Here is a 20,886-nt window from a genome sequence, read left to right as displayed (position 1 = left end):
CCTCTTACGACCCCCACGGGCATGTATGGGGAGGCGACAATGTATTCTTAAGCCGTCGCCCCACGGCTAAAAATTATTACTATTATTAAATTATTACTTCTAATACTTCTAAGTTGGTCAAACTTGCCTACCTCATTAAAAGCATTGTTTCCCTGACATTGCCTGATATCATCAGCGAAAACCTGCAGCCTCTGTTCCCTGATGACATCTTTAGGCTTGACATTCTCTATCATCCCTCGCCATACCATGTAGTACTGTCCTCGGCACATCCTGAAACAAACATTTTAGTCTTTTACAGTCCACTTATACGCATAGGCCTCTTCAGAATAAGCAGCTTGGGTAAGTACCACAACACTAGTTATTTCGACTAAAGCTATGAGTGGAACTGGTACAGCTACAGATATGCATGTCACTTACCATCAGGCATATGACTTGTTCAACCAGTCACTAGGTATATACAAAAGACTGCAAACCAGTTTGACTATTGAGTTCTCTGGTTTTTGCGTTTGTTACACATAAGAATTGAAATATTTGTAAATTTTCCACAGAAACATAAGGTTCTTAATTAGTAACTTCAGTAACAAAAGTGAAAAAATAGGGTAGTTTGCATTAATGTTAGACATAACTGATGGATGACTTTACCATCTAAGTCACCCATGACCAAGGACGTGTAAAGCGCCTGAAACATTGGCGTGTTTGAAAACACAAATATATGCAATTAAGATAAAAAATAGCTTCATCTCTTCAGTTCAACTATGTTCTTTTTTGTTTTGACAGTGCCCCTATTTAGATTTCACTTAGCTACTATATTCATGTTGGTAAGAGTAAGTGCGCAATAAAAAACATTACACAGCAGGCTTCTCTGAATTGGCTCTCGTGGCCCATCACAAATTAATTTATTAATGATATTAAGGAAGTAAAAGTCAGATTGTTTGCCAAAAAAAAAGGATCCTTCTATACTTGATTATTATGTGAAATTATACTTTTTTTATATAATAATAAGTGACTGGACTTACAAGTTGTGTGTCTGGTGGTAAGCCTGTCCATAACAGTTTAGGAACTTTAAATCACAAAGATCTGCCAGTGTGCCCAACACAATGAGACATAAGTTGACAAGTCCCATGTGCCTGTAATTTCACAAGCACCCTTGCCCTTCGCAACTGCAACGCAGTAATGTTCACTGCTTGGCAGAAATAGGTACAGCACTTCCCAGGAGAACTCTTTCACAAGGACCTCTACTACTACTAACTTGTTTACTTTTCACGACAGAATGCATATTGAATTAATTTACAGGCGCATGATCAAAGCACTTCCTGTCTGTAACATCATGCAGACTGTTCTTTCTTCGGAGAAGTTAATAGTAATATGACATTTTGGTAATTTTATAGAGAAGTCATTTTACTTACTCGGCAATCTTTTCTACTGGAGGCACCTTTTCATTTGGACATCCCATGGACAACAGCCACTCGGCAAACTTCCCGGGCACGGCATCACCGCTTAACTTCTCTTCATTCATTACTAATCGGGTATTTTCACCAAAAATTCCAAATATCTCTATTTTCAGAATTTAAAACATAACACTATACTCACAAGGAGATTCAAATTGACAGTTACGGTTGTATTAGGTATTACCAGCCAAACTCATATTTTTGAATTATTAAGAGTTTTGGCTTGGATACAAGTTCTTTGAGACATGTCTTTACTTAGTTATCGGAATCCTCATTAATATTTTAGATTGTGGTTCCAATACATTATGGTTTCACTTTCTCTTAACTTAATAACTTAGTTCATTTATTTGAGTGCTTTAAATAGTCTTTAGTGGCAAGAGTCAATATTTATGTTTTCATTTTCATTTAAATCACATTATCTTCTATGACTTTGAGCAAAAACTTTAAATTCGTAATTATTGGAATTTTTAGGATAAAGTCTTTAGTAATTTGGTTTAAAATAAAGAATATAGTTCTAACTTTCTTCATCACTATTTCTTTCTTCGTTTTTTCTTCATAATACACTTATAATAAAAATAATCCTTGTAAAGACTGTAATTGTAACTTCAAAGGCCCACCATTTCACCACCAAACTAATAAAGAATCCATATCTACAAACATGTAACAAACAGTAATCATTAAGTAATTTAACATTCATTACGAACATCTTAGTAAAAACTATCCACATGCTCGCTGATGAAAATGTGATCACAATTTAAAAAGATTCAGGCTCGTTAAACTACCCGGTTACAAGGGCCCTACATCAAGGGTGGGCGGGTCTTAGAGGATAGAAAAAAAATAGTCTAAGTCTAATAGTCTAGTGTCTATCATTCAAAGAGCTGTTACAGATTTTATTGACTGCTTTGATGACATATTGCAGTGATTGAAATAGTCGTTCACTTAAATTTCTAGCAACCAAATGTTGTCAATGAATAACGCAATGTACAGCAAGGACATCTGGAATTTTATTTTTTATACTTTAAAGCCTTAAAGCTATGAAGCCTTTATGGCACCCTGTCATAGCCGGAGCGCCATCCGTAGCAACTGATATAATATTTTTCAAGGGAATCTCTTTCTCATCACAAAACTTTTCCAATGTATTGAATACGGTTTCGCCTTTTGTATCGGTCTCTAAATTTCTAGCAAACAATAGTTCTTCACATATTTTCTCATCTTTTGTAACCCTCATGTAAGACAGCAACAATGCTTCATTAGTTGGTGAAATGGACTTATCGAACTGAATTGAGAATTGACTAGTCCTCAGATGATTGCACAATGATTCTTCAATGTTTTCAGCCATTTCATCAATTCGTCTTTACACAGAAATATTACTCAAAGGAATTTTTCGGATAATATCTGCGGCTGGTTTATGAAGCACAGTAGTTATTACTTCCTTTATTGCTGGCAAAATTAACTCTTCTCCAATGTTGTGTGGTTTGCCTTTTTGAGCAATTAACAAAAAGATATTGTACGTAGCTCGAAGTCCGTCGTCATCTTGCTTAACAGCCGCCGAAGAGTACCTATTGCTATACTTGGCTGAGTATTATGCTTCTTCTTTAGGTCTTGAAAATATGCTACATTCTTGTCTTGCTTACCTGGATGCATTTTATTCAAATGATCTTGCAGTCTTGAAGGCTTCATTGCTTCATTCGAAAATGTTTTTAGACACAAAAGGCACAAAGGCGACGATGGGTTTGTGGGATTTTCAATGAATTCGAATTTAATATATTCCGCATAGTATTGCCGTCTCTTCTTTTTTACTTCCGACATTGTTTTGTTTTGAGAAATACGTAGGTAAGTGTTGAACTTAAGTACTGCTTATCTATTACACGCGAAACCACAAATGAAAATAAAATAAATATTACGTTGTTTATATAGGATTGCATAAGCACTACGCACCAACAGGAATAAGACAAATATGCATAAACTCGTTTATCCCATTCGCCGCTCAATCGTACTCAACAAGTAAGAACAAGTATTCTATGAACCAGCAAATTCATACAGGAATGCACAAATCGGGTTATTTAACTTGTTAAAACATGATTGCTCGCGGTCTATTATCTACGAAAATTACCTGTCTGGGAATACTAATAACTATTAAAATGTAAAATTGTGATTGTTACCTTTTTATTTGTTTGTTTGTGTCTACTTTCATTTCGAAACGGAGCGACCGATTGACATGATTTTTATTTTATTTATTCAATAAAACAGGACAGATATATGAACTACACGGAGAGAAATATCGAACCGAGTTAGTTTGCAATCTCTTAACTAATATTAGTTGATGTTCACAAGTTGTAGTCGAGAGTCGAGAGCTCAGTCGGTGTCTAGAGTCTTCCTAGATGAAATTACAAATCTCCCGTTAAGCCTCTACGCAACGCCCCCATTTTTTTTTCTGGGTCTCTTACCCCCTTTAGGCCTACAGCGCCCACAAGAGGGCGCCATCGCCTACTTTGGAAAGGCTGTATAAGAGCAAGTTCCATTCTCGTTGGAAAAAATATTTCCCGGGAATTTGGTACAAGACCATGCAGAGTGAGCCTCCTCGGGTCCCTTGGTTGGTGTCAAATTGTCAGCGCGCGCTTCGATCTGGCCACGTTCCTTTAAACAAATTTTTGTATTTGATGCAGAGGGAAGTATGGGAGAACCTATAGGGCGCGGTTCTTTGCACTGGTTGGTTTCCATACATTTAATGTTGAGTGGTTTCAATCTGTATTGTCCGAGCCAACATGTAGTGTCGCGGAAATTTTGTATACATGTTTAGATTTTTGATTTATCTGTCTGGACTTTATTAAGTGTATTCTTGATGTACCGTTTTACTAATGAGGCTGACATGTTCAATAACGATCAAAGCCTCTAAATAAATAAAGATAAAAAAAAACAATGAAATTAAAGTATATGTTATTGTAAATCCTAAATAGTTTATGAACGAACTCAAGATAATAAAAAACCTTAGGCCGAGATTTATAAAACTAATTTTGAGTCAACTCAGCAGAGACGGCGAGACAAGCAAGTTTTTTGTATTTTTAAATCGAAATTTGCCATTTGCGCTCTTAAGATCGCAGCATACGTAGGTAACGTGATAGTTAATACTTATTTAGTATTCAAGTATACGCGACGGAAATGGGACGAGACGTGAAAAATATCATCTTCGACGATATTTTGCTCGTTTCCGTCCGTCCGCGTCTGGTATACTGCAACCATTAGTCTGTGACAAAAATGGAACTTTCGCAGCAAAAATGTAATTTTTGCAGCAAAAGTGCAACATTTCGGTACATAAAGAAACCTAATTTCCGTCTCAAAGGTCCTGGCAACACTGATCATTTGTGTCATTTTGACATTCTGTTCTGATAAGACAAGACCAGAGATAATAATATAATTGTTCATACTGTATTATTTTTGTTGTAAACTTTAAAGAATTAAAAATGTTGGGAAACCTTAAAGATTTTATAACTGTAGTGCAAGACGGACTAGCATCGAACAACAACATACGCCAAACGTTACAAGAAGTACAAAAAGTGACGAACATTTTTAAAGATAAACAAAAAGTACATAACGAAAGTAAAGTAAACTACGGCGCAGGAGGGGATTTGTTAGAAAAATATCAGAAAGACTGGGCTGAGTTACATGCTAACGCTGATAATAACGCTAAAGCAGCTGATCAAGCGGACAAATTGATAATGGAACTCCTAGAAATCGCTAACATGCGCTTTCAAAGTGCTCATGAAATGGTACAAACTTTGTCTCACTTGCCGAGTTTGACTGTGGCCGTGGCGCAGTGCATGGATAGCGTGAGGAACGTCCACAGCCTGCTTAAGACTGTTGAGGAGGAGTTAGTGGAGTTCGAAGACATTGTCGAGAGAAATAAAATGGAGAAATGGAAGTTAGATCATCATTATCATTTGACTTTGTACAAGGAGAAGAAAATGGGTAAGATACTAAATGAATGACAATGTCTATGGTATTTCTATATCTATTAAATCTCATCATCATCAATCCATTTATATGTCCCATGGATGGGCACATGTTTTTCATCTCAGATGAGGTTTTAGGCCATAGTCCGCCGCACCAATGCAGGTTGGAACTTGCAGGTTGTACGTGCAGGTTTCATCACAATGTTTTCTTTCACCTAAAAGCTCATAGGTGAAAGGCTACCACTGTAAAAGCTATGGTACCCTAATGGTTCGACCTACTGCCTCTCCAGCAGAAGTTCGTAGGTTTGAATCTGGGCTCGTACCTCTGAGTTTCTTGTAATTTATGTGCAAAATTTAATTTGAAATTTATCGTGAGCTTTTCGGTGAAGGAAAACATCGCTATGAAACCTGCATGCACGTTGCAGAACGTACACAACCCTCGAAAAAGTGTGAAGCCGTGTGTGCATTGGGCCGAGTGGTGGGCCATGGCCTAAGCTCTCGTCTGAGGCCCGTGCCCAGCAGTAGAACGTATAATGGGTTGATGATGACGACAAGCTCATGGTGAATTTAAAATGAAATTTTGCACATAAATTCTGAAAAAGTGAGTGGTGTGAGGGTGAATTAGAACCCACAAACAATTCACCATTAGGCTATCACGACTATTCTAACTTAAATATATAACCTACTAAATCTATTTGCTCTTACTTGCCAAAGCATAGCCGGAAATGCCGTGTTGCAGTAACCAATAACCTTCACCCTTACTGACTTATGCCATAAAAATTATGAAACACTACTGATTGATAAAACACAGTTCTTCACTGAAACTATTTCTAGTATACTTTTATTGTTTATACCATTAATTAATTAATACCATTTGGCACTGTTACAAAATTAATTATATAGTCGGCTTATTGCAAGAAATCATTAATTGCCGTATAAATTATACCAATTTATGGTTAGTTATGGTAAATGTAAAAGTTTTCTAGTTGGTAAACTGTACTAACACTATAGTGGAATGTTGATATTAATCATTCTCTATATTTTGTTTTATTTTGTTGAGGGATAACCAACAATCGTTCAAGGTGAGCTATACAAGTAAAGATAATTGTACACGTTATTGTACAATCAACTACATCATCCAAATTCCTAATTTATAATCTGTCTATAGTAGCTTTTATGAAAACCCCAGCCAAAATTTGGCAACATTTTACACACAAAATCTAAGTGTAAAAAAAAGAAATGCAAGATGTGATTTCAAGAATTAACACAGGAATAATTGTAGGTTTACTTATTATTTCTGCAACTATTTGGAGCTTTTGGCATTGTTCTTATTTATTTATTTTAATGGGATTGATACAGCACACTTATACACTGGCATGTGATGTGATTTACTGCTAGACCTAGACCCTAGTTTTTAATTAAATATTAAGGAGTGAAATTAAAGACACTTGATTAAATCATTGATTTTTTATTGAAAAAAATCATTCCATTTAAATCACAATGATTTATTATACATACAAAGACTGAACACAAACAAAAATCCTTCAATCTGATTGGACTTGAATAAATACATGAAAATCATGGTAGTAAAATGTCATGATATTCAATAAATAAATATGAAAATGATTTAATCAAGACAATACTGGTAAGATACTGTAAAACTTGGGGGCTTCCAATAGATCAGCGGTTCCCAAACTTATTTATCTTGTTGGCCATGTGCCAACTTTTTTATTGTGCTGCCCCCTGCCTTTCGTAAATGGATTTTTTACAAATTCAGAAACTTGGAATGTGTTTTTAACAGCGGACACAGTGATAAGTTTAACCATATAGTGAGAAACTTTATAAAAAAAACACATGTTAAGTTTTTATACATTTATCTAACCGAATATCTTGTTTGTTATGAAATATTTATTACATAGGTAATTTGTCTATAATATAAATAAAATATTATGTAAGTTCATGTATCCTAGCTAAATTCGATACAGAAAGTTGAATAACAAAACATTATTGGGCACCCAATGATGGCATGTGAAAGAACATTTTTGATCAATGCTCATTAGTTAAGGCTAACTCAGTGAACGGCCTGCTGGTGTAATTTTCGAGTTTACCTAGCCAATTATTATATACTTTACAAAGTGCCTATTGATACATTGACCCCTCCTGCGTAAAGTATCGTATGTCAAAATTGTTAAGTTTACAGGGGAGCATTTTCAAGTTCTACGTTTTATTCGGCGATATTATCCGTTTTATTACTCACATAGAGTGATCATCTAATAATAGATCATCTAACCGATATCTGGGGTTTTATAATGTGAGTAACGAGAAATGCTAAAGTCACGTGTTATACTTATTTCTGTGAATTCAGAACTTTAAAAGGCTCCCCTGTAAACTTGGGAATTTCGACATATGATACTTTACACAGGAGGGGTAAACATGTTATGATTTATGAATAAAGTAATTAAGTTTTTGAATCTTATTAATATTTTCTGCTAGATGTGTATAATGGTAAATGGAAAAAAACTGCGAACATTTTATTATACATTCATTTACTGCATATATCTCATTCAGCGTCAATTTGCGATTCTGAACTTGAATTACTACTCGAAACTCAAATGTTTGCAATCTCTTCCTTCAAATTAAACAAATCGTTAGGTATGACATAGTTTGTTACATAATTAATTACTGGTAATTTTTGTGTTGGTTTCAAATCACTGACTAGTAATTTAAAACTTATATTGAAAAAAATTCTTCACAGACATAACTTCAAGATTAGTATAATAATAATAATAATAACGCACACACTCAACATAGCCCCGCACTAGGGAAACCCTGTGTCGCAGGTGCCATGGACACACACATAGACGACCACAAATTACACCCAAACTCACGAGAGAAATAAATGTAAGCCATACAAACATTTCTCCCGGCCCGGGAATCGAACCTGGGACCTCTACGTGGCAGTCCGGCATGGTAACCGTTCGGCCACGGAGGCAGTAGTATAATAGCCTAATCAAACTTTGGCGAAATTGTGGTAACTGTAAAATAGTGAGAGGTGAAAACCCGATTTTTAATCAAGTTTTTGTTTGTTGACAAAAAAAAATTTCAAATTCTACATCGAATTTGGCTAGAGTATAAGCACTATCTGTATAATATGGCTTATTCCATTTATAGAAAGTCAGAATGTTCGACGATCTGCCTAAATTTACTCTCTTGAACCCTCATTAATGTCTCTTGTATCTCCTATTTCTGACGTGTCGACAAGGATCCCTTGTTGGTTGGAGTGTACTTGGTGGGCCTATACAGACCACTTTGGGAATAATAGCAATAGATCTTACAATTTATAGCTCCACCCTACATATAATAATAATCATAAAGACAAGAATAATAAAATTATTATCACTAGTTCCAGGTAACTAGTGATAATAATTTACATAAGACTTTTGGTTTTCCAGCGGCTCTAGAGAACACTCGCAGCAAATTAGCCAAGGAACAAAAAAGACAGTCCTATGAGCAAGAAAAGAGGCAGCTAGCAGAGTTGCAGAGAAAAAGAGAACAGAGCTCTAATGCTTTTCAACAGGATGTTGTGAAGTATTTGAATGACGGAAGTGTGCGTATAGGTATGTATCAGCCAGAACAGCTTATCATAGTTAGTGTTACAAATATCAATGATAAATTAAATTATCAATGAACATTAGACAACATTACATACGTTGCCCCGAAAGTAACTAAAGCACTTGTGTTATGGAAATCGGAAACAATAACAGTACCACAAACACTTAGTACCGAAACACGAGATATGTAGAAAAGTTAGTTTGTACATTGACCCGGCCGGGGATCGAACCCGGGACCTCAGAGATGGCGACTCGACCACGGAGGTTGTCAAATGATATTTGTAATTAGAAGACGCTTACATTCCTTAGTTGCAGTTTATTTTAAATGATACCAGGTGACGGGATGAACAAGTCGTGCGCCTGGTGGTAAGCGACACGACTGTCTTTAAATCTGAGGGGTAGTGCCACTGCGCGCGTCACCCTGAGATGATGATGAGAAACCAACTCATTACCCCATACCATACTACGCCAATGTATCATTCTTCAAACCCTCCTAAAGTTTTCAGTTTCCCAGTAATCCACAGAGATCACTGCAGGAAAAAAGAATAGTATTCCCAAACACACAAGTGAACTGGAAATGAAGAAATATCCCTTCGGACCAGTTATACTATTGAATCGTTCAGGAGCAACAGGGTAGTTCAATAAGATACTACAACATTTTAGATACCCTACATTTATAGATTTTCGTACATACAAAGTAAAAAGTAATGCGACCTCTCTGACTGCCTCCAATTCACAACCTTTGGAGTCGAAACCCTTGGCCCGCGGGGTCCCATTGCCCTTCATCTGTACACATTTTTTAAAAATAATATAAAGTGACGGGACGAACAAGTCGTGCGCCTGATGGTAAGCTACACGCCTGTCCATAACAATTGCAGTGTCCTCAGAGCTTTAAATCGCAAAGATCTGAGGGGCACTACCACTGCGCCCGTCACCCTGATACATATGTTGACAAGCCCCAAGCGCCTGTAATTTCACTAGCGCCCTTACCCTTCAAAACCGGAACGTCCTTGGCGGCAGAAATAGGTAAGATAAGGCAGTCCTTCCCTGGACGAACCCTTTCACGACGAGCTCTACTGATACAATTTTATCCAAAAAATTAATAGACTGTCTGAGAAATCCAAGGGCTGGCAGCTACCTTGCCCAACGCATTAGCATAGCCATACTAAGGGGGAACGCTACCAGCATTTTAGGCACCTTGACGCGGGGACCCAATTTTATTCATATAATTTAATCCTAGTTTTAGTTTCTAATATTTAAGCGCCTATTATACCTTACCTGTATATTTCAACATACAATTACAATCAAATATCTTTATTTGTGTATGTGCAACGGCGGATATTTAGTAAATTTTTTACTACAACTTGTATTATTTATAATATCCGTAACACTCACAAACCTAAAGTTACCTGAAGATACCTATAAAGGTATCGGCTGCGGTGAAAAGGTTATTCAAAAAAATCTGTCACAAAATGTCACTAGCGGCGACGAATGCCGAAAGTCAGTACAAAGATCTATAATCATTGAGTATATAACCCGAAATAGAGACGAAATAAGGGCCATGCATTCCTGGTAACTCATCAGTGATACATCACTTATAAATATCAACTCTCGTTTGCACTGAAATTAGAAAGCTGAAATAGTACGGCGCCAACAACTGACCTGTGTGTAAGTCTCCGTATATTCCAAAAATATTCTGTATTTATTCTAATAAAGATAACATCTCTAACAATGGCGTGCTTTTCCGTTCGGTGGTGTGGGGAAAAACAGCAAAACATCTAATTACAAAACAAACTGAATCAAATTTCATCAGTAATTAATATTAAATATGTTGCAATTTTCGTCCCTTATAGCAAAGCTCAAGTGAATTGGCCGATTTGAAGCATAGATTTAGTATATAAATCTATGATTTGAAGTTAATCAATTGACGACACCCATCAATTGTTTCGAATTCGGGCTAACAAATCGGAGCGCAGTTGTCACAGTAATGGTATAGCAGAATAGTTTTCTCTATTTCCGGTTATATACTCGATGTCTATAACAAAAACACAGGAGAATTTCGTCGGCTCAGTAACTGGACCCGTGGTTCAGTTGGTTAGAGCAATGCTACGGTGCAACATGGTCGTGGGTTAAAGTTCGTGGAATTACATCTGTTTGCCAAGTTTTAATGAAATCGGTTACCGGAAAGTGCGCGAAACCGGATTCATCGTTTCGTGGAACATTTTCTTCAAAATTTAATGGGACCATTACTGAGGTACCATTTTTCCAACAAAAAAAGAATCATCAAAATCGGTTCACAAATGTTATGGCGTAACATACGTACAACAAAAAACAGTCAAACTAAGAACCTCCTCCTATTTTGGAGTCGGTTAAAAAATTGAATTAAACGAAATTTAATGCTATTAGGTGGTTCATTATAAATCGTTACGATAAGCGTGTGACTTGAGTGAGCACCAAAAAGTATTTGTAAATTTTTTTAAAAGGCACCACTATTTATTGATCTGTGATTAAAGAGGATGTCATATAACTTTTACTAAAAAGTAGTACACAATGTTACACTCAAACTGCATGCTTTTGTAGATCTTACTGGCCCTCTGTAAGAGCTGAGTGAGCCCACATTAAATTATATATCTTTCGTTTCATCGTTTTACAAATAGAAACGTCGGTATTACAATACGCACATGAAACCACATATTGTCATAACTCAAAAATGATGACATTGGATAAACACAACTTGGAAGTTTGAAAGAAAGTATAAAATATTCTTGTTTATGAATGGATAACTAATTAACTGACAGCTACCTTGCCCAACGCGTTAGCATAGCCATACAAAGGGGGAACGCTGCCAGCATCTTGGGCACCTTGCCGCGGGGACTCAATTTTAATCATATAATTTAATCCTAGTTTTACTTCCTAGTATTCAAGCTTTTATTGTACCGTACCTGTACATTATGAAAATAAAATAGATTAAATTAGTATATTATTATGTATAAATAAAAATAATTCCATTATTCGCCGTAAACTTCAGAATAAAAAATATTTATTTTTTCTGAATTGATTTATTTGCATAACTTGCCCAAAAAAAAGATACTTATCACCATAAGGTATTATTACAGCACGTGATATTCAAATTATTCAACTGCATAGAGTATATTGGTACTAAGCCCCTATGTTAGATCTCATGCCCTTGCCAGTGGAGCACCCAGTAGGTAGGACCATGAGGAAACGGTCATTATTTATTATATTTCCCCTATAATAGATAGGTCGTATTATTTATATTTCGCACACGAACCAAATGCTGCCGTAACTCAAAATTGTGGAATTGCAAACAAAAGCAATACGAGTAAATACAGTAGAAGTGGTTAGTTGTTGCTGCCAACATTACGACAGGCAGACTAGCATGGTAACCGTTCAATCACAGAGGCAATTAAATACTGAATGGATCTTATTGCGAATAATGTGATTATTTTTATTTAGGTACACATGTAGGATGACAACACTAACACGCTGCAATTGTTAGGGACATACATGTAGCTTACCATCAGACGCAAGACTTGTTCGTCCCGTCGCTTGATATTATATTAAAAAAAACTGAGTGTGGGTGGGTGAGAGGTAGGAAGACAAATGGCGCGAGAGAATTTAGGACGTGTGACATAAGTGTTTTACCGTAGATTCGGTTTACATTATATTTTTGTTAACCATTTATAAAAGCATCAATTTTTTAATTGATTTCTCAATTCCACGATTTTGAGTTACCGCAGTATTTGGTTCATGTACGAAATATAAATAATACGACCTATCTATTATAGGGGCCTACTATACAGGTGTAATCGTTAAGGTGTGTCAAGGCGATTATTCCAAAATATAAGAGATATCAAAAACCTTCAAACTAATATATACGTAAGTACGTTCCCTAATGGGTAAATCGACATCAATAACTTTTTAAAAACAAAACTAGAAATACACAAAATAGCATTAAACGCTCCCATACATTTAATATGACATTATTCTTTTAATGTATGATATGACATGTAAGAGATAACAATAAGTTAATAGCTAACAAAACTGCTGTAAATAAAGTAAGTACCTTTTAATTGAAGAAACATATATAATGTCATAGTCAATAATTTGGTCAAGTGTGAGTTGTCCACGTGAATAAAATTGATCAAATTTTTAAATTTTAGTGCTGATCGACTCAGTTTCATGTAAGGATCATTTCATTATATGGGACGAAAAATATCAGGACAGCTGAAGTGGGTAAAAGTTAATGAAAAGTTTTTTTCATTCAACATTTGTATAAAAAATTGATCAATTTTATTCACTGTAATGGACAACTCAATCAATCAATCAATCAATCAACCGATTGCAGTCTACTGCTGGACATAAGACCCCAAGTGTACGCCATAGTGCCCGATCACCCGTTTTCCGCATCCAACCACTACCCGCGACCTTCTTCAGATCGTCGGTCCATCTTGCAGGGGGACGTCCAACATTACGTTTGCCGAGACGTGGTCTCCACTCGAGAACCCGTCTACTCCATCGCTCATCGGTTCTGCAACAGATGTGGGCAGCCCACTGCCAGTTCAGTTTGCTACATTTCTGGACGATGTCCACAACTTTAGTCTCATGCCGTACTTTGTCATACTTCGTTCCGGACTTTGTCCCTTAACGAGATACCCAGCCTAGACCTTTCCATATAGATCATAACCGGTAGGACGCATTATTTGTAAACCCTAGTCGTCAAGCACTGCGGGACTGGTGACGAGAAGACATGACGCAGTTTCCCAAATGCTACCCAACCCAGCTCCACTGTCCTATTTCACGCTCGAGTCCTATTTCACGCTCGAAGTTTTCTCTGCCTAATTGCAGGGTTTTATATTTATTTATTTATTTTATTTTTTTATATTCTCGGACAACTTCGAGCGTTTCGCCATTAATCGAAATCGGCTCCGGGATGACGAACTCATTGAACAAGACCTTCGTCTTGTCCAAATTCATTCGGAGATCGACCGATAATGAGGCAGCGTTAAGGCTGTTCAGCATTTTCTGCAGATCCTGCAGCGATTCTGCCTTTATAACGATGTCGTCGGCAAAGCGAAGGTGTGTGAGATTTTCACCATTGACATTGATGCCCAATCCGGTCCAATCAAGTGTCTTGAAGACGTCCTCCAGAGCGTTTGAGAACAGTTTCGGAGAAATAACATCTCCCTGTCTCACGCCTCTGTGCAACTGGATGAGTCTTGTCTTGTTGCTTTGTACTTGGACGGACATCGTAGCCTTGTTGTACAAATTTCTCAGCACCTGTACGTACTGTAGCAGGCTGGATCAGTTTATATTTAGAATTTTATAAATAATAGGTTGTTGTCAAATGGAAAAGAGTTCTGAGACAGGCTTCGAAATTGAATACACGTATAAATCTTTATTTATGAATATAATCGTCGTTTTATATTTAAGTAGTGCCTCTCGCAAACCTAAGCTACGACTCTCTCTACAGTACCGCCAATCGACTTGGCATCGCTGAAAGGATTCCAGAACAACCCAGGTGTCGATGGAGTCGAATGCTTTCGCGTAGTCCACAAATGCTACACACACACACACACACGCACACGAACACGCACACACACACACACACACACACACACACACACACACAGTCGCTGATTATACTCTTCGGACTTCTGTATAATCTGCCGAACAGTGTGTATGTGGTCCACAGTGCCATAGCCTCTTCGAAACCGGTTCCGGTAGCTGGAAAGCCTCAAATCTTCCAACGAGACTATTTGTTGAGGACTCTTGAAAACAGCTTATAGACGTGACTCAGGAGCGCGATAGGTCTGTAGTTCTTAAAGAGGGTTTTGTCTCCTTTCTTGAAATACAAAGCTACCACGCTTCTGCTGCACGCCTCCGGGGTAGTCCCATTGGCTATGACGGCGTTGAATAGCTCCTTGAGCTTTCTGAGCACTAGGTCTCCTTCTGCCCTGAGAAGCTCAGAGGTTATTTCGTCTTTGTCCACTTCTGGCAGACCGTCTGTGAAGTGCCATGAAAGTGTGGCTCTTGGGTCGTTCGCGTTGGGTGATGGCTTTGGAGCACGGGCATCTGACGAAGCTTCTTCTGGCATCTCGCGCCGTGTCCTCATCAATTCCAGAGTCTCAGTCGATAGTTTGGGCTTTTCTTTTTCTTTCTTGGGATTTTCGGACTCCTCCGGGTGTTCTGAAGTGCCTAATTCCCTCTTCGCGAATTACCCCTACCACACCTTCAAGGTCCTTGTCAATATTTGCCGTGGTTTCCAGCAAAGCGAAGCGATTGCTCAGTTCCAACTGGAACGCTTCGGAGCCATGCATGGTTTGGAGCAGCGTTAGACGAATAAGAGATCCCATCGTACGACTTCTCTCGACCTTGAAGTCGATATTTAGGATACCTCTTACGAGTCTGTGGTCGCTACCGGTATTGAACCTATTGACCACTGAGATATCCCTAAATATACGCTTCTTGTCCGTCAAGATGAATCGATCTCGTTTTTCGTCATACCATTGAGGCTTTGCCAGGTCCACTTCCCTTTAAGGGCTTCTTCTTAAAGAGTTAAAGAGGAGCGATTCATGCAGAACAGCCCCTGCATGTCCAGGAAGTTTACCAGCATTTGCCCCTTTTGGTTTCGCCGTCCAATACCGTGTTACGTGTGTTATAATGGACAACACACACTTGACCAAGTAATTGGCTATGACGTTATATATATTTTTTCAATTAAAAGATCTTTTTATTACCTTATTTACAGCAGTTTTGTTATCTGTTAACTTAATGTTACCTTAAGTAGGAAAACTAAAGCCTCTCTACAAATGTCATATGAAATGTATGGGAGCGTATAATGTTCAAATTGTTGATATTTCTAGTTTTATTTTGAAAAAGTTATTGATGTCGATTTATTCATTAGGTAACGTACTTTCGATATCAGTTTAAAGCTTTTTGATATCTCTTATATTTATGGAATAATCGCCTTTTTTTTACGGGGCTGAAATCTTTATATGCGAGATATATATATGCTTTAGATACCCCCGCCCAGGGAGACTCAGGGGTTATGTGGGGACTCTCCCTCCAGACTGGAGGGCCTACCCCCTAAAACCCTCCCGGGTTTGCCTCCCGCCGGTTGAGTCGGCACCGTGAGGTCGGCGCACATTCACCATGACGTCGCCCAGCCGCCGTGACTTGCGTCAGGGCTTCCGCGCCAACGGAGGGGCAGGTCAGTTGTCCTCCGACCCGCCCCCCAGATGAGTGAGGCCATGCAATGCAGGCTCCAGAGTCCCTATCCAGAGCCCGCTGGCCTATGTATAAAAAAAAAAAAAAAGTAATAATCGCCTGGGCACAATTAACGATTAGACCCTGTATATGCACTATGTAGATGAATAATTTTAGTATCACATGCTTTGGTATAGTATGGTGATAAATTAGTTCCCTTTTTTTTTAAATGAGTGTTGTTTGTTCTAGGACCTCCTCCAACGCCGAATCTAACTTTGGAGCAAGTCCAGTTGGACGAAGACAGAACTGACTTGGACAAGTTTCTGGACAGTTGACCTAGGCGTTGCCTTATACAGAGCCTGTACCAACGTGTTGAAATTAATAATGTTATTTATTTTCCAAAGCTATTATACTGTTGAATCCTACCCATGTGTTTTATAATCTTATACCCTATAAATAACAGCAGTGAGTTTGCACAATTCATATAAAATTTATTTTTTCTTTTGTAATACCTAAAGAATTTAAGCGCGGTAGTGTGTTTTTTAAACCAACTGAAATTATTTTTCTTATTCAATACCATAAAGTCAAAAATACAAAAATATATATACAAAGCATTTATGACTAGTAAAAATAAGCACATTGCTAAAACAGCTTTATCGGTACACGGATCACGCCGGTCACGACACTGTTCGATACACGTCTGTAGCACTCGGATCTCACAAAAACTCTCACAATATCAATATCAAAATTTGCCCGCGCCCGCTACCGCCCGCCGGTGATCATTTCTAGGCCCCAGTGGCCAATGCCCAGTGCCTCACCACAACCACCACTGATACCCATATTTTTTTTGGAGCCACACACTACTGAATTTACTCGATTAAAATCTGCACAGGAGTCGCTTCGCTTGTGACCGGCCAGAATTTTCTTGTTAACTGCAGCACTCGTCGGGGTGTAGCGGTGCGGGCGTGTGTAAAGACTAAAAATAAACGAGTAGCAATGGGTTGTTGTGGAGACGCCGCGAGAGCGCCGCGTGCATCTGCTACGTCTTCCTCATGAGGGGGTGCAGGTCGCCTCCGCCATGCGCGGACAACTTCACCTTGCCTGTTACGTGGTTCTTGCCGCAGGGCCCCGCGGCCTTGATTGCGTCACTCGCGTCCTCCATCTCCTCGTCGGACGAAAAGTCCGATACGCACAGCGTGAGGTGCCTTTTCTTGGGCGGCACCACGTGCAGCGTCCACCGCATCGGCCCCTTGTGGTTTGTCTTCGACTCGCGCGAATCGTAGTCCGTATCAGACGCCGCCCGCTGGGACTCGTTCTTCAAAGTTCGTAAACTCTTGTTGGATCTATGAGTTTGCTCCTTTTTTTCCCCCCTCGGGGGGGTGTGGAAGTTTTTTAAATTCGTGACACTCGTCGTATGTCCCTTAGCGTTCAGGTCGGGAAAATTTTGAGAATATATGACGACACTATCGACCGCCTTATCTTTATGAAATTTTGCCGGCTGCTTCTTCTTGGGATCGTCATCGGGTGCCGGCGGCGATGTAGAGGAACGCTTCTCGGCCGAGTTGCCGCTGCTACAGCTGGTGTTGCTGTTGCTATTGCTGTACTGCTCCACAGCCTGCTTCTCCAGTTCGCGGAACTTGGTGTCGATGCTCTCATCGGAGGCCTTGTACTGCTCGAGAGCCTCCTTTTCGAGTTCTTCAAACTTGTTGTCCACATTGGGCGGGCGCAGGCGCGCCCCCGGTAACACGATTTTAGAGTTCAGCTTTAACAATCCCGGCGTGACTAGCTTCTGCGAGAGGCGCACGCATCCTACCGGCGCCAGATTGATCGGCGACGGCGCGCTCATGCTCAGCACCGTGCTGTACAATCGCTTTTTCCGGAGGCCCGTATCCACGGGGGCCGCGCTCGTTGACGGCAGCTGCCCGTCCGTGACCACTTTCTCCTTCTGCTGCGGCGGACTCTCCGCCTCGGGTTCGTCGGGCGGCGGCGACGGCTGCCGTTCGGCAGCGGGCGGCGGGGCCGGCTCGGCCAAGGGAGCCGGGGCGTCTTTGGGTGCGTCGGGCTTCAGGGCTTCCTTGGGCTCCGCGGGGGGCGCAGGTGGGGGCGCGTCGGTGGGCGGTGGCACGGGCGCGGCGGGCGCGGGCACGTGCGTCAGGTGGAAGCGGTGGTCCAGGCGCGGCGCGGAGGGCGGATCGCGCGGCCACCACACGTAGCGGCGCTCGGGCCGCGCCAGCGCCGCCGCGGGCCGCGCCGAGTGCGCCGTGGGCGCGTAGCGGCTCACGTTCGTGCCGCGGTACGGCGGGCAGCGCGCCGCCGACGCGCGCATCACCGCCTGCACGCTGGCCGACAGCCGACCCATCGCGCGCTGGCACTCCGTCAGCTGCGGCGGCCGCGGCGCCTCGAACTGGAACTGGAAGACGACTCGCGGTCAGTTCGCCATGAGGCTAGAAAACCTCGAGGAGACTCCGGAGTGCCGGCCCCGACCTTGCACGTGGGGTCGCAGAAGAGCTGGGTGGGCGCGTCGAGGCAGTAGGCGGGGGGCGGCGGCGCCAGCGCTTGCAGGCGACGCGGCTGGCGCCGGCGCGCGCGCATCTTGCGCGGGACGGGTGGCGGCGAGGGGGTGCGCGGCGGGGGCGCGGGCGCGGGCGGCGAGCCCGACGGCGCCCACAGCGCGCGCACGCTCAGAACGCGCGCGGCCAGAGCCGCCTCCTCGCCCGCGGCCCTCGCGCCGGTCAGGCCCCAGCGCTCGCTAGCTGCCGATCGGTGCCAGTTATATTCACTATAAGTACGATCGCGGCACTCGCGGCGGCGTTCTAATCTGTTAATCTTCTTTATTAAGCGAACTTTTAAGTAAAACGAATTCGAGTTACGAGTGAGCCTAGAGGATGGTGCAAGAGAGAGTCAAGGAAAGCACGCACAAATCGTCGTCGGCCAGCACGCGGTACTGCCGGCGGCGGCGCGGGAACAGGTTGCGGTCCGATGGCTCGTCTACCAGCTTGCGGAACCAGTACTCCACCTGGACACACATTACACCAGCAAACTTATTAAGAGTTCCTCTGATATCTATCAGCACAGAGAAATACCTGTCGTATAAATGCCCATCAGATATTCAGATATTTTGAGAGAATGACTGGAATGGAGTCACATCTGATGGTTTTCTTTATTTGATTTTTTTTAAAGCACTAAGCGCCTCTATCAAATGCCACAAGGCACAACAGTTGAGCATTGGGTGACTTGAAACTTGTGGGTAGCAGTCTTACACTGCGTTTTTGAGGAAGTGAAAGCGCCATTCAAAAGTGAACTTTTTGTTCTGTGAAAGTTCCGGAAATTGTCACGCTGAAAAATTCCGATCATGGTTCTGTTAAGTGACTTAACGCAAAGAGTAATTATCCGACTGTGGTCATTGTAACCTCTGGTAGCATCCAACATTCTGTGAGATCGGAATTTTCGCATCCCTGCCCGCTGTAGCCACGTCCATTGGTTTTATCACTCGCGTTCGTGTAACATTTCTCTCTGGAAAAACGTATATTCAAATTAACGGAAGTGCTTTTCCCGCCATACAAAGCGTTTGACAGGACAAAATGGCGCGATCAATTACGCGCCAAAAATGTGCAACTACTGTGTATTGCTATTTTAAGCTTGCTGATTTTCGTGTTATAAATAACTGCAATATAAGCTACTGATTTTCACACAGTTTTTTGTTTGAAAAACTACCTGACTTCATCGTAATAGAAATTTCCATAATATTGTGCCAGTCTAGACTCCGGTATTACGTCTTTTACACTTCTTCTGCCGCTACAACTTCCATTTTCTTGGATCGGACTCGAACTTGATCGTTTTTCTGAAATAGAATTTTCTTTTGATACGGTCTGTTTGTGTTCCAAAAACTTCGCTTGGAAGATGTAGCGTGGATGCTGAGCAATGTTGTTCTTACCTGTTAATTCGCATTGATTACTTGTCTGTAAGTTGTGAGATTCAATTGTTACGTCTTGTAGAGCCTGGGAAACACGACAGTGCTGTGCCCAAAGGCGCTGCAAACAAGTGGAACAAGTCGCAACAGAACGATATAGAATTCTTCACATTACTGCTTTTTCTTTACAAAATAACTGAACAACTTAGAACTTTACAACTTTGCACTTTACAGCTGATTAAATGGGTGGTATTTAATGTTCTGAGTTCAAGTGTCATGGCGAACAGTGTGAGGAGTACCTGATTTGCTATAATGAATTCATCGGGAGGTTCCGTAGCCCATGTGAGATCCGCACATAGGGCGATGTGTGCCCACGCAGACGGGTACCGATCCACTTCGAAGCTCATTCAATGTTGCATACAATTAATTATCTTTAGAATAAGAAACGAACTAATATAATAGTCACTAAATTTTAAGAGAAAAATTAATGGTAAAATTGTAAATAAAAATGACGACAATTTGAAAGACATTGGTGGTTAAATCTACAATAACAAAATTTTCCTCTTTTTTGAAAGGTACATGATATATTTTTTTTCTTTTATTTCAAATTGCTTTTCGAATTTCGTATGACTGAATGAAACTGACATGTTGTCTCGATGGCTTGAATGGATGTCATTATTGAGGGCCCTACATAGACTCTATGAAGAGGTTTTAATTGAAACCCGAGAGCGATTCTA

At 40.5% G+C, this 20,886-nt stretch overlaps 3 protein-coding genes across 3 annotated transcripts in view; 1 reads left to right on the top strand and 2 right to left on the bottom strand.

Moving 5' to 3' along the window:
* The window catches only part of LOC113230959, a 24,350-nt gene extending 22,825 nt beyond the window's left edge, over nucleotides 1–1,525 (bottom strand). Inside the window, exons 1-2 of the mRNA XM_026465075.1 lie at nucleotides 1,407–1,525; nucleotides 132–270 (exon numbers count right to left, since the gene is read on the bottom strand). Coding sequence (XP_026320860.1) covers nucleotides 132–270; nucleotides 1,407–1,516 — 249 coding nt within the window. The 5' untranslated portion in view covers nucleotides 1,517–1,525. The remainder of the gene's footprint in view (nucleotides 1–131; nucleotides 271–1,406) is intronic.
* Nucleotides 1,526–4,792: 3,267 nt separating this feature from the next.
* Nucleotides 4,793–16,658, top strand: LOC113230637 (dysbindin). Its single transcript, XM_026464642.1, has 3 exons — nucleotides 4,793–5,414; nucleotides 8,851–9,015; nucleotides 16,489–16,658. Exons 1-3 carry the CDS (start codon nucleotides 4,910–4,912, stop codon nucleotides 16,572–16,574), a joined length of 756 nt encoding a protein of 251 aa, XP_026320427.1. The 5' UTR covers nucleotides 4,793–4,909; the 3' UTR covers nucleotides 16,575–16,658.
* Nucleotides 16,659–16,770: 112 nt separating this feature from the next.
* LOC113230532 (serine/arginine repetitive matrix protein 1-like) lies at nucleotides 16,771–20,669 on the bottom strand. The gene is made up of 7 exons (XM_026464522.1): nucleotides 20,449–20,669; nucleotides 20,174–20,270; nucleotides 19,954–20,080; nucleotides 19,650–19,752; nucleotides 19,158–19,255; nucleotides 18,724–18,988; nucleotides 16,771–18,649 (listed from the first exon to the last, which is right to left on the bottom strand). The coding sequence occupies exons 1-7, from the start codon at nucleotides 20,554–20,556 to the stop codon at nucleotides 17,279–17,281; spliced, it is 2,169 nt and encodes a 722-aa protein (XP_026320307.1). The 5' UTR covers nucleotides 20,557–20,669; the 3' UTR covers nucleotides 16,771–17,278.
* Between the last annotated feature and the right edge of the window lie 217 nt (nucleotides 20,670–20,886).

Source organism: Hyposmocoma kahamanoa, unplaced genomic scaffold, assembly GCF_003589595.1.
Source record: "Hyposmocoma kahamanoa isolate Upper Pololo Valley unplaced genomic scaffold, ASM358959v1 101, whole genome shotgun sequence".
Lineage (NCBI taxonomy): Eukaryota > Metazoa > Arthropoda > Insecta > Lepidoptera > Cosmopterigidae > Hyposmocoma > Hyposmocoma kahamanoa.
The sequence above is the reverse complement of the archived record's forward strand: the minus strand, read 5'-3'. Positions and strand labels throughout refer to the sequence as shown.

Coding starts and splice junctions, on each gene's coding strand:
- LOC113230532 (XM_026464522.1), bottom strand. CDS start 20,556: ATGAGCTTCGAAGTGGATCGGTACCCGTCTGCGTGGGCACACATCGCC. Junction 20,081..20,173: donor TAATCAATGCGAATTAACAG/GTAAGAACAACA, acceptor ATTCTATTTCAG/AAAAACGATCAAGTTCGAGT. Junction 18,989..19,157: donor GTGCTGGCCGACGACGATTT/GTGCGTGCTTTC, acceptor ATCGGCAGCTAG/CGAGCGCTGGGGCCTGACCG.
- LOC113230637 (XM_026464642.1), top strand. CDS start 4,910: ATGTTGGGAAACCTTAAAGATTTTATAACTGTAGTGCAAGACGGACTA. Junction 5,415..8,850: donor GTACAAGGAGAAGAAAATGG/GTAAGATACTAA, acceptor TTGGTTTTCCAG/CGGCTCTAGAGAACACTCGC. Junction 9,016..16,488: donor TGACGGAAGTGTGCGTATAG/GTATGTATCAGC, acceptor TGTTTGTTCTAG/GACCTCCTCCAACGCCGAAT.